Here is a 13,232-nt window from a genome sequence, read left to right as displayed (position 1 = left end):
AAAAAAAAAAAAAAAAAAAAAAAAAAAAAAAAAAAAAAAAAAAAAAAACTTTAAATTTTGTATTCATTGAAAATTGTCAAACCCACCAAGTTTACTTTTATTTATTTATTTTTTTTTAATTTTCCTATTTTTAAATTTTAATATTATTCATTTTTCTATTTTTAACAATTTTTAAAATTAATTTATTATTTAATTAGTTGCATGAGAAAAGGAGATGAATGGATGAACATTCCTCGTAAGAATCTTAATATTTTCCATAAATAAAATACACAAATTATTCCAACAATTTTAAATTGCCAACTAACAGAATTTTATTTAAAACCCAAAATTATGGATTAACTATATATTAAAATGTCAATTTTTTATTAATTTAATTTAATTAATTAATTATCTTAAACTTGGACTAGGAAATAGAGACCCATGAGAAATAGGGATGAATGGACCAAGACTTTGACTCATTCTGTTCCATTAAAATAATTAAAGTTAGTCCACGTCATATACCAAGTTGGCTCTTAGATGTCTAATTTTCTTTACCAAATAATTGAATATAATCACATCTATAATCTAACTTTAATTGATTAATGCCTTAATAACACCCTTTAATTATCGTCCTAGATTCAAATTTTTACTATTTTATTCTGATTCTAATGTTCGAGCTGACCTCAAGAAAGTTTATTTTATATTTGTGAATTCAAATTTTGTCGCAAAGTCACGAGTTTTGTTTTAGGTTAATAACGGGTGGAATTTGAGAGATTTAAACTTTTAACCGTTTGACTAAGGTATATGTTGAATGGAATGAACTATTCGTCCTTGGGATAGAAGTATTGAAATCGATTTGTTGTTAAAAATGAAAATGAAATATGAAAGCAAAAACTCTATCTTTGTAGAAACCAGTAGGTTGCATACCTCCCTAGTGTATTGGCATCTAAGAACCTCTGGGAAGAATGTGAGAATTTCAACTCCTTAGTGAAAGGATTCGTATTGATCTTTAGGGATAGCCTTCACTCTTAAAAGCAAGGAGTAAGTAACATGACCATGTCGTAGGGCATACAAGGGAATACCAAGGCAATCAAGTGCCAAATCCATCCAAATAAGAGTGATATTAAGGGCAGAGGATAATTAAGAAAGACTTATAAAGATTGAACGTCACTTCCTACACCAACAAGATGCACATTCTTTTTTTCAATCATATGAACTTCATAGTTAAGTGTATTTTACTTGGAACAATTTTGTGTTGGATGACATCGGGTGAATTTTCCTTAAGATAAATGTAAGGAAAAAAAACATACTGGAAGGATTTGTGTTGTCTATGGAGATATAGTCTTTACTCTTAAAAGCAAGAAGTAAGTAACATGATCATGTCGCAAGGTATACGAGGGAATGTCGAGGTAATCAAGTTCTAAATTAAGATTTCAAATCTGGGCATGAGTCGTTACAAAGTTCCTCCCGAACCAGTGAGAGAATGAGACCCTTCGTTTAAGTCTCGAAATCAATACTTAAGAAAACTACTCATCTACTATTACTACGTGGGAAAAAGATAATGTCATCGTGTAAGATTACATTTTCAACTGTCTATTTGATCAAATTCCTAAAATGGTAAGCAAACTGAACTAGCTACAAAATCCCTTCTCACACATACAAATCGAAAGGTAATGTCTCAAAAGCAAAAGCTCATAGCTCACTCAAGATAAATATCGAGTCGAAATATAAGTTTTCTCAATTAACAAATTTATAAGGAGAGATTAAGTATTTCTTGGTCTAATCTTATACAGACTAATTATATAGGATTTGGATCAAATTATTTTGTAACAATGATAGTGTTTCAAAAATAAAACATCAAATATACTATAAATCCTTTTATTACTCGGACATGATCCTCGTATACCAACTACATAAACTATAAGCTTTAAGACACAAATCCTAACATATATCTATATCAGTTGAACTATGTTTAAATTGACTTATTTATATATATAAATTCGTATTGAAATGTAACCGAGATCCACTCTCTATTTCTTTTTGCAAAAAATCTTTTAAAAAAAATTAATTTTTGAATTGAAATATTCAAGATTTATTTTTCTACATTTGAGTTGTTGGGTCATTGTGGAACTCTTCCATAACGAGCCTTCCATGCCTAAGGTTACAATTGAATTGGGCCATTTCCCTCTTATTTCAAGAAGCCTAATTGTTGCAAGTAGCTAAAGAAAAAGGCCTAAATGAAAATTGACCCAACAATCTATATCCCAAAAAGATTCTTAAATTTTAAAATTTGATCTTCATTTTTTGAAATATAAACTTTAAAAAATCCTAAATATGACAAATTTTTTACCCACTAAAATTATAAATACATCGATTAATGTAAATTAGATAGAAGGTAAGAAACAAATCAATCAGCGTCATCTGAATATTCTAACAAATGATCAAGAGATTAGGCGTGACAGTAGTAGGTAACTATGAAAGGGTGAGAGTCGAGTGGCAAAGAGAAGGTTTAAATTGGTTGAGGGTTGATAATGAAGAGAGGTTAGTTCATTAGTGCTAAGTGTACATTGTCACCGAGTCATAACTTTGAGTATTCTAAATGTCAATCCCATAAAGATCGTATATAATCGAGTTTCGTTAGTAAAATTTTCGATCATATTGTTAAATCTAGTTTATTATTTTAAGTATATAATTAATAACAAACAATAATTGCGAAGTTTTAGGACATAAATTCTAACATAAATCAGTTAATTGATTTAGTAACATCTTCGACAAGTTAATCCAAAAGACATTGTACAATCTAGCATACCTTTAGCGATAATCACCTAAAACCATTTAGTCCACTATCCTATTTCCTAAAACCATTTAGTTTTTTACCCTGGCAATATTGAACTCGAACTTTTATGTAAACTTAAATTATTCAACATAGAATTGTTCCAAGTAAAACACGCTTTAACTTTTGAGTTCTGAATGAGCCACCAAAAAGAAAAGTGTACTTTGTTGGTATAAGTAATAATTTTTAAATCTTTCTTAATCATCCTATCCTCAAGATTACTCTTTTGCACCATTATCATTCATAAACATAACTAGTTGCATTGCTCAAGTATGTAACATTATTAAGTGAAATTTTTCGCGTTCTTAGGCATTGTCGCTTGATCGGAACGGATAAATAAGCGGTGGACCTACGACACTTCCGCGTCACGTGGTTACATGGTAATGTATCCTTTCAAGATCATGGAGCATGAGCTTTCTCTTTTTCTTTAGCACATATTATTGTTGAGATGGAAAGTGCTAAAAGGATGGTGGTCCAGAATGGCTTCTTTACAGCTTCATTTTTATTTGTCTACTCCCAAAAGTTTGTCTCTCTATGATGTCTATTTGTTGGTTGAGCTGCCCACAGACAACTCAGTAGGTTATGAAGGCTAAAGTTTCTTTTCTTGGTCCCCTCCATATATTGGTTGCACCAGCTGCTACCAAACTTATGCTTCATGTAGTTTTCTTGGTGAAGTACCTGCACGTTTCACTCCCTTTAGTTCGTACTTGTAACAGCTTAAGTCCACCGCTAGTAGATATTATCTTTTTTGGACTTTTCTTTTCAAGATTTCCCTAAAGATTTTTGAAACGCGTTTGCTAGGGAAAGGTTTCCACACCCTTATAAAAATGTTTCGTTCTCCTCCTTAACCGATGTGGGATCTCACAATCCACACCCTTCAGGGCCTAATGTGCTTGCTTGTTTTGTTCTCATCCCCCAACCGATATGGGATCTCACAATCCACCCCTCTTTGGGGCCCAGTGTCCTTGCTGGCACACTACCTCGTGTCCAACCTCTTTGGGACTTAGCCTCCTTGCTGGCACATCCCCCGTGTCTATCTCTAATACCATTTGGTAACGCCCCAAACCCACCATTAGTAGATATTATCCTCTTTGGACTTTCCCTTTTGGACTTTTCCTTAAGATTGTTAAAACGTGTTTGCTAGGGAGAGGTTTCCACACCCTTATGAAGAATACTTCGTTCTCCTCCCCTATCGAAGTGGGATCTCACAATCCACCCCCTTTCGGAGCCAGTGTCCTTTCTTGTTTCGTTCTCCTCCCCAACCGATGAGAGATCTTACAATCCACCCTTCTTCAGGCCCAGCGTCCTTGCTGGCACACTGCCTCATGTCCAACCCCTTCGGGGCTTAGACTCCTGGTTGGCATATCCCCCAATGTCTGGCTCTGAGACCATTTGTAACGACCCAAGCCCACAACTAACAAATATTGTCCTCTTTGAGCTTTTCCTTTCGGGCTTTCCCTTAAGGTTTTTAAAATGTATCTGCTAGGGAGAGGTCTCCACACCCTTATGAAGAATGCTTCGTCCTCCTCCCCAACCGATGCATTACAACCTGCATCAGAATGGAACGAGCGGGAAGTACTCGGTTTCAAGCAGAAGTACAGAGTCAACCTTCTCATTATTACTGCTACTTACTTCCAATCTATACAAATAAATGTCATGCTTGTCCAAAGGAAATAATCAGTGAACTGAACTGTTCTTCAGTTTCTTTGAATCTATGGTACTGCAGAAGGAACAGCTCTAATTAGAGGCTCAGATGATCTAGAAAAACTTGAACAATGAACTGCTGCTTTAGGATTTGTGATAGCTCCTCTTTCCAACAAATTAGGCTTCTCATACTCCTCAGTTTCATGCTTGATCTCATTCAGCATGGCTGCGACGTCTTTCATTGTCGGTCGCTCCTCCGGCACGGTATTGACGCAGAGGAGAGCGACGCCGAGCACTTGAAGCATCTGTTGGATTTGGGTTCCTGATCGTTGGAGTAACTGCTGATCAAGAATTGCTGTAAATTCCTTGTTTCTGTTTCTTAGTTCTTTGTTAGCCCATGTCACAATGTGGGCGCCTTCTGGGATTCTAGTGTCCGTTGGTGCCTTCCCTGTTAACACCTCTAGAAGCACAACACCATAACTGTATACATCACTTTTCTCTGTTATCCTTAAGCTGTACCCATACTCTGCATTCAAATTGCATATCATAAGAGCTATATCAATAATCTTATGATATTCGGAGGATTATTGGGAGGGAGTTCATATTGCCTAATAAAGGGGATGATTACGGGTTTATAAATAAGGAATACATCTCCATTGGTATGAGGTATTCTGGAGAATCCAAAAGTTAAGCCACGAGAGCTTATGCTTAAAGTGGACAATATCATACCATTGTTGAGGTTCGTGATTTCTAACATGATATCAGAGTCATAGCCTTAACTTAGTGATGCTTATAAAATCTTCAAATGTCGAACAAACAAGTTGTGAGCTTTGAAAGTGTAGTCAAAAGTGATTCACGTGTTAAACAAAGGGTGTACTTTGTTCGAGGGCTCCAGAGGAATTGAGCCTCGATTAAGGAGAGGTTGTTCGGGGGCTCCATAGGCCTTAGGGAAGGCTCTATGGTGTATTTTGTTCGAGGGGAGGATTGTTGAGAATTGTTGGAAGGAGTTTCACATTGACTAATTAAGGGGATGATCATGGGTTTTATAAAGAAGAAATACATCTCCATTAGTACGAGACTTTCTAGGGAAACCAAAATGAATACCATGAGAGCTTATGCTCAGAGTGGATAATATCATACTATCATGGAGGTTCGTGATTTTTAACATGATATCAGATTCATGGTCTTAACTTAGTCATGCTTATAAAATCTTCAAGTGTTGATCAAAAAAGTTGTGAGCCTCAAAAATGTAGTCAAAAGTGATTCACGTGTCAAACAAAGGGTGTACTTTGTTCAAGGGCTCCAAAGAAGGAGTCGAACCGCCAAGCCCACCACTAGTAGATATTGTCTTCTTTGAGCTTTCACTTTCAAGCTTCCTCTCAAGGTTTTTAAAACGCACTTCCGAGAGAGAGGTTTCCACACCCCTTGTAAAGAATGTTTCGTTCTCCTCCCCCAGCCGACGTGGGATCTCACAATACAAGGCTATTTTAAGCTTTGAAGTAAATTCTACTTGTCTATATAAGCAGGTAGTTTCAAGCTTTCCGTACTTACCTGGAGCAATATAGCCATAAGAACCAGCAACAGCATTGGAAGGTCTCGAACAACCCGAAGAATCGACGAGCTTCGCCAGGCCGAAATCCGCAAGAACAGCTTCAAATTGTGCTCCTACTAATATATTGTTTGCTTTAATATCACGATGAAGGATTGGAGGTATGCAATCATGATGCAAATAAGCCAAGCCATGAGCAGCTCCCAATATAATCTTATACCTCGCATCCCAATCCAAGAACACCCTCTTCTCATGCAGCAATCCACCCAAACTTCCATTACTGATATAATCAAACAAAAGCAGCCTAGTTTTGCCATTGTTACAGCAACCCAAAAGCCTAACAATATTCCTATGTCTAATGGAACCAAGAATCTGAACTTCAGCTGAAAACAAGTCTCTTTCTGTAACAACAACATCACCATTCTTCAAAGGCCATAGCTTCTTCACAGCAATGACCTGTTTCGCCGGAGTTTCGACACGATAAACCAAACCCGAACAACCCTTTCCAACGATGTTCGAATCCGATAACCTCGTAATGATATCATTCACAGAGAAACTCAGCTTCTGAAATGGAGTAAACTCCCAATCCAAGCTATCTTCATGGCTGTTCCTGCTAGTTGTCGTGCTGCGTACTTTTGCGAACAAACTCGACACGATTAACACAAACAATGCAGCTGAAATGACACTAAGAAACACAAGAACTATTAGATTTCTATTCAGTTTCCTCCCTCCGCCATTGTTGGTATCCATGTGACATTCTGTTCTTGAAAAACAGAGCTTTTGATTGCCGGAAAAAACAGAGGATGGGAGGCTTTGGAAGAACTTTGTATCGGGAAGAACACCGGAGAAGTTGTTGAATGAGACATCAAGAGAGACAAGATTGTCGAGATTCCCCAACATTTCGAGGCTTCCGATGAACATGTTATGAGAGATATCCAAATTAGCTAACTTAGAGAGATTTGAAAAGCTTTCAGGGATTTCACCATTCAATGAATTTGAACTCAAATTCAGAAGAATATCGAGTTCTTGAATTCGACCAATCTCAGATGGGATTGAACCAGAGATTCTGTTACTACTTAGATCCAATAATTGCAAATCTTTGCAGAAACCCAATGAAGATGGGATCGAACCAGTGATGAAATTTCCCTTGAGAATCAATTTGCTTAGAGATGAAAGCTTACCCAGATTTGCAGGAATGGCGCCGGTTAATCTGTTCATGGAGAGGTCCAAAACATTGAGTTCTACGAGGAAGGAGAACGATGAAGGAATATTTCCATGGAGTTCGTTTCCATGGAGATCAACCATTTCTAATTCAGTACAGTTCCCAATCTCCGGCGGAATTCCCGACTGAAATCGATTTTCCGATAGCTCTAGAAAGCTTAAATCACGAAGAAGCCCAATCTCCGACGGGATTTTTCCGGTGAAATTGTTTGATCCGAGGCGTAAACGAGTCAGGCCGGTACAATTCCCTAAATTCCGAGGGATTTCGCCGGAAAATCGGTTGGATATCAGTAATAATTGGCTCAAGTTCTTGAGATTCAATAGAGATTCTGGAATTGTTCCGGTGAGTGAATTATGGGAAAGATCGAGTGCTTCGAGTTTCTCGCAGTTGGAAAGCTCCGCCGGGATGTTTCCGGTGAGTGAATTCTGCCAGGCGAAGAACAGAGAGAGCTGGTTTAATCGGCCGATTGACGGCGGAATTCCACCGGAGAATCTGTTGTTATCCAATTCGAGTTGTTTCAGAGATGAAAAGTTTCCTATGAACGACGGAATTTCGCCGGAAAACTGATTTTCAGATAGAAGTAGCTCTTCAAGAGCGATTAATTTCGCTAAAGAAACAGGGACTTCCCCGGTCAAATCATTCAACGAGAAATCAAGAACAACAAGCTCTGTTCCATTCCCGAGAGATTCCGGAATCTCTCCGCTTAAATTATTCTGCCATAACAACACTCTTCTAATACTCTTCATATTCCCCAATTCGGCCGGAATTTTCCCGGAAAGTTGATTCTGATAAAGAAACAAATTCTCTAACGAAGAACAGTTCCCAATTTCCGGCGGGATTTCGCCGGAGAGATTCGCAGTATAAACCGAAAGCGTTTTGAGATTCTTAAGCTCTCCAAAACTCATCGGAATCCGCCCCGAAATCCCGGTATCTGCAAGCCCTAAAAACGTAAGTTCTTCACATTTAGAAATCTCGCCCGGAATTCCGCCATGAATGCCGTGATTTCCACCGGCGCGAAGAATCTCCAACGATTTCAACTCACCGATTTCCGCCGGAATCCTCCCAACCAATAGATTATCATAGAGTTCAAGCCGTTTCAGCGACGAACAGTTCCCAATCTCCGGCGGAATTTCGCCGCTCAACGAATTCGAATTCAACGACAAGAATTCCAACTTCGAAAACTCCCCAATCTTCGCCGGAATCTCCCCTGTCAAAGCATTAAAACTCAAATCCAAAAGAATCAACGAGGATAGATTACAAACTGTTTGTGGAAATGCCCCAGTGAGATTAGCATTAGATAAAACGAGTTTAGTGAGGGATTTGAATCCAAGAAGCTCCACCGGAAAACCAGTTCCGAGATTAATGGAGGAAATCTCAATTTCAGTAACAAATCCATCCCCTGAACATTTGATATAATCCCAAATGCATGGATTCTGATGGGTCAAATCCCAAGATGAGAAAAACGTAGCAGAAGAAGAGGAATTAAACGTTGAAAGCCATGAAAGCAGAGCGATGCCCTGTTGATTGAGACCAGAAATTAATGGCAACAACAAGAACACCAAGAACACCAAGAACAACACAAAGGTTGAAACAGAATTTGAGATTCTTATTCCTCTCATCATGACATTGTTATAACTGAATTGGATGAACAAACCCACACCAGAATTCCCACTTTCTTCTTAAACAGAAACAGAATCGTATGAAATGTTGTTCATCTTCGGAAAAGGTTGGCGCAAAAAACATTGGTAACATGCAGATTGGCAGATACAAACAAGTGGGGGTAGAAAGATGAGATTATGGGTGGTTTTCTTTTTACTTCAGATTGATTTTTTTTAATCCATTGTTTGATTTTGATCTCTGAAACTGATTCTACTTATTGATTGCTCTGTTTGTGAGGGTAGGAAGTGATGGAGAAGAAAACACCTCGAGTAGGAAGTACAATGGTGGATTATTATGTTAAAATATCATTTTAGTCCTTATCATTTAAATTTATTTATTTTCATAATAGTTATCATTGATTTTTATAGAAATTAAGAAAATATAATAATAATTTTCATTAAAAAAAAAACAAAATAATATATTTCCAAAATTTATGAAGATTATTATTTTTTTTTCAAAAAAAAAAAAGTTCGAGATTAAATGATTGAATCAATGATTAATTAAGCCAACACACCAACTGAAAAAAGTTGTTTAACATCTAAGAAACTATCGACTTGAACTCCAGTGTAAGAGGGAGGTCTCTTGCTAAATTACAACAATTGTTTATTTTCATCCCACTTGAGCAGTTTCGAGTTAATCTAATAATACATTTTCTGACAACTCCAGGTTTGCCTCTTGGCTGATCCAACTTGGGTCTGATACGCACGAACCTCTTCCCTACTAGTTTCAAAAATTCGGAGGGATTAAGGTTAGTATGACTACTTTTTAGCTCATTTAAATTATTTGAAGTTAAACTAATTGAAAATGACTTAGGCTTAGACCAACCAAGTAAGTGGCTCTAGTATCGCATAGGTTGGATGAATTGTATTATGTATGATGATGCATGCCCCGTGACCCTTGCACGTGTTATATGTATGAATAATATGATTAGGTCATGTGGTATAAAACTTCTATGAAATTAATAATCTATGATGCATAAACCTTCTTGAACCATGCCATGAAAGTTATGTTATGTATGTAAGAATGTATAGGAATTCACCGACTTTGTTATGTTATAGATGAGTGAAGGTTTGTCTTCCATCATAAATTATGCCATGATTATAAGATATGAGGACCTTGTGCATATTTTGTGTGTCATGTGCATTGAGATACTTCCACATTATGATGACTACAGACGTGTACATTACAACTTATGATTTATGACATTTATGTTCGCCATGATGCTTTGCGGGCCCTTTCACTCTGTGGTATTCGATATAACCAGTTGGCAAGTGCTAACCCGACAAGTCAGGCTCAGGGAGTGTGCAAGCTTGCCTAGTGAGCCCATGTTCGCACACGTATGTCATGTGTAGAGAAATGGTTAACTAGTGGGAGTAGGCACGTAACTATATCATAGGGTCATTATAATTTTTATCCTTGAACTTTAAAAATTGTTATAAACTATTCCAACAAATTAAATATCTTTCCGTTACAATGAATAATGAAAATTGATAGGATAATTGATGTGTAAAAACTTTAAAAAAATATATGTAATATTATTTATAAATATACATAAGTTAAGACCGTTATTACCGTTTATTACATATCGAAAGATACTGTCAAAATAATTTATGTACATGTTTGCATAATTATGATGATTAGTGAGACCTAAAATTTAACGGACCTTGAGCTCTACTTTTTTTTTTAGGTAAAATTGGATGTGCATTAATTCCATACACATGACCCACGTGCATGCACATACCCACTGGGAGAGCATTCACATTCTACTCCCTAGGTTTGTTTATGGGTATGTGTACGCTCACGCAACCGAAACGTGTAAAAAAGAAGGAAACACTTCAAAAATGAATAATGAATGTACGTGTATTTCGTGATTATGAAGTTATGTATGACTGAAATGATCACACATATGCATGAGATCCGATAAAATAATATTAATAGTTTAATGATTTTGTGTAACATAGAATGTTTTCATGCATAAATAAATACTCGTAACTTATATGACTGATATTCATGTCATCCTTCGTTTAATCATATAGAATTATCTATCTCAATAACTCATGACTATCATCATAATAGCACATGTATCATATAATTGTACATAGCCATCTGTCTCACTAATGCATATTAATCATCGGAGATGCACATGCATCTCATAATTATACATAATCATCGGTTTCTATAACACATGTTTAATCATCTTAATAATACATGCTATTCATATAATACTCGATTCATCCAACCAAGTTCTAAAGTATTCCAGTTTCAAAAGGATCAGGCTCGCTGATTACTGACAGCGGACCTCTTATCTATTCTCCTCTCGGTATCGGACCTAGCTATTGAATATGCTTTACCGAGTGTTTGAAGATGAAGCCATTGCATTAGATGTGCATGTAGTCATAGTAGTCGGCTCATAGTAAGCTTACGTACCTCAAATGTAGTTCCTGATAAGTTATCATTTAGGTAAAACCTTAATGAAGTCAAATCTTACCACAAAATAAACTGAATCAAGTTAAGAATTGGGTTAGTGACGATTTGTGGATGTCAAAGTTGGTTGCCAATGTCGGAGTGAACAAAAAAGACAATGGGCAGAAAGTGTAGGGCACATTCTGAAAGGAGAGAATCGAGAGAGAAAGAGATTCATGAGGAAGTAATTCGTCTAATATGAGACAAGTGGAGGGTGATCGTGTGAATGAATAGTCGAATCAAGTAGATCTCAAAAGATGAAGCGTTTTAGGCAGTAGATCAACAACCTACAGGCTCACTCAACTCGACCTGACCTGTTGACTTTTTTTCTCGAGTCATTACATCGATAGCTTTAATAAAAGTAAAGCAATGTAAAGTCATAAGGGCTATGTACATGTGTATTTGTGTGGTGATGTAAAAAGTTAGTGAACAAAGATGGCTTATCTACTCAAAGCAAAGAAAGGCACATGGTGAAAGGGACAAAGCAGCCTGCCAGACATAAAAGGCAAAATCATGTATCACTTAGATGCTTAAATTTCATTTTGGTACCTATCTTCTAACATTTGTTGTGCCTTTCAAAATTTTTAAATGTTTATTTTATTCTTTTTTATCTTTAATTTTTTTAAATTAAGCAAAATATATAATGGTTTGTTCTTATCATTCTTTCGTCCTTAATTATTCAATAGCGGAATAAGGTTATTGTAACGGCCTAAACCCATTGCTAGCAGATATAGTGTTTTGTTCTCCTCCCCAACTAATGTGGGACATCACAGTCCATCCTCCTTCGGGATGCTTCCACCCCCTTCGGGACCTAGTGTCCTCGCTGACACTCGTTCTTTTCTCCAATCGATGTAGGACCATGTCAAATCCACCCCCCTTTGGGGCCAGCGTCCTTACTGGCACACCACCTCACATGTCTACCCACACACTTATAAATGGTGTTTTGTTTTCCTCCCCAATCAATGTGGGACATTACAATCCACCTCCTTTGAGGCCAGCATTCTTACTGGCACACTGCCTCGTGTCTACGACCCTTCAGGGAACATCAAGAAGGCTACACAATTGTCCAGTGTTTGACAATAATACCATTTGTAACGGCCCAGACCTATCACTAGTAGATATTGTCCTCTTTGGCTTTGGCTTTTCCTTTTGGGCTTCCCCTCAAAGCTTTAAAACATGTCTACTCGAATGAATGGTGTTTTATTCTTCTACCCACCAATGTGGACATCAGAGTTTTTAATAGGTAGGTAGTAATAATGTTTTTTAAGGTCAATTTTTCAGATTAAAAACTAAAATTTATTGTCTTGTTTGATAAAGATTTTTGTTTTTAATTTTCAAATTTCAAAATTTATGTTTGTATCCTTCTAATTTTCCTACTTTTGTTATCACATTTCTTAGGGAAACACTTGAATTCTTAGTTAAATGTTAAAAATAAAAACAAGTTTTTGAAAGTTACTTTTTTTTTTTTTTTAACTTAACGTGCTTTTTAAAAATATTAATAGAGAGTCGAGAACAAAACAATAAAACTTATATCTCGAAGTGGTACTGGAATAGTCCTCGAAAATAAAAAATAGAAACCAAATGATTATCAAACAAATCTAAAATAGTGATCAAACGAGTCTATATAGTGAATTTTTTTAGTTAGTTCATCTACTTTCAATAAATCTTAAGTTTAGTCTTGAATAATGATAATTAGTAGATATTGTTCGCTTTGATCTATTACTTATTATCATCAGACTCATGTTTTTAAAACGTGTCTCGTCTTTAGCGGTAGATCTTCAGGTAAAAACACTTAAATCATTTATGGATAAAGTTGTTCAATGAATGGTAAGTGAATCTATTCGTAAAGAAATTATTAAAAATTAAAATAATAATAAACTAAG

General features: G+C 36.3%; 1 protein-coding gene across 2 annotated transcripts; it reads right to left on the bottom strand.

Annotated features, from left to right (window-relative positions):
* Window positions 1–4,399: 4,399 nt before the first annotated feature.
* Window positions 4,400–9,146, bottom strand: LOC111443676 (receptor-like protein kinase 2). Of its 2 annotated transcripts, XM_023081601.1 has the most exons (3): window positions 8,744–9,146; window positions 6,008–8,434; window positions 4,400–4,982 (listed from the first exon to the last, which is right to left on the bottom strand). In XM_023081601.1, the coding sequence occupies exons 1-3, from the start codon at window positions 8,847–8,849 to the stop codon at window positions 4,525–4,527; spliced, it is 2,991 nt and encodes a 996-aa protein (XP_022937369.1). In that variant the 5' UTR covers window positions 8,850–9,146; the 3' UTR covers window positions 4,400–4,524. The 2 variants fall into 2 exon arrangements, with proteins under 2 accessions (XP_022937369.1, XP_022937368.1); XM_023081600.1 differs by having other exon boundaries at window positions 6,008–9,146.
* Window positions 9,147–13,232: the final 4,086 nt, after the last annotated feature.

This window comes from Cucurbita moschata, unplaced genomic scaffold (genome assembly GCF_002738365.1).
Source record: "Cucurbita moschata cultivar Rifu unplaced genomic scaffold, Cmos_1.0 Cmo_Scf00005, whole genome shotgun sequence".
In the NCBI taxonomy this organism is placed as follows: Eukaryota; Viridiplantae; Streptophyta; class Magnoliopsida; order Cucurbitales; family Cucurbitaceae; genus Cucurbita; species Cucurbita moschata.
This window is presented reverse-complemented; position numbering and strand designations above follow the sequence as displayed.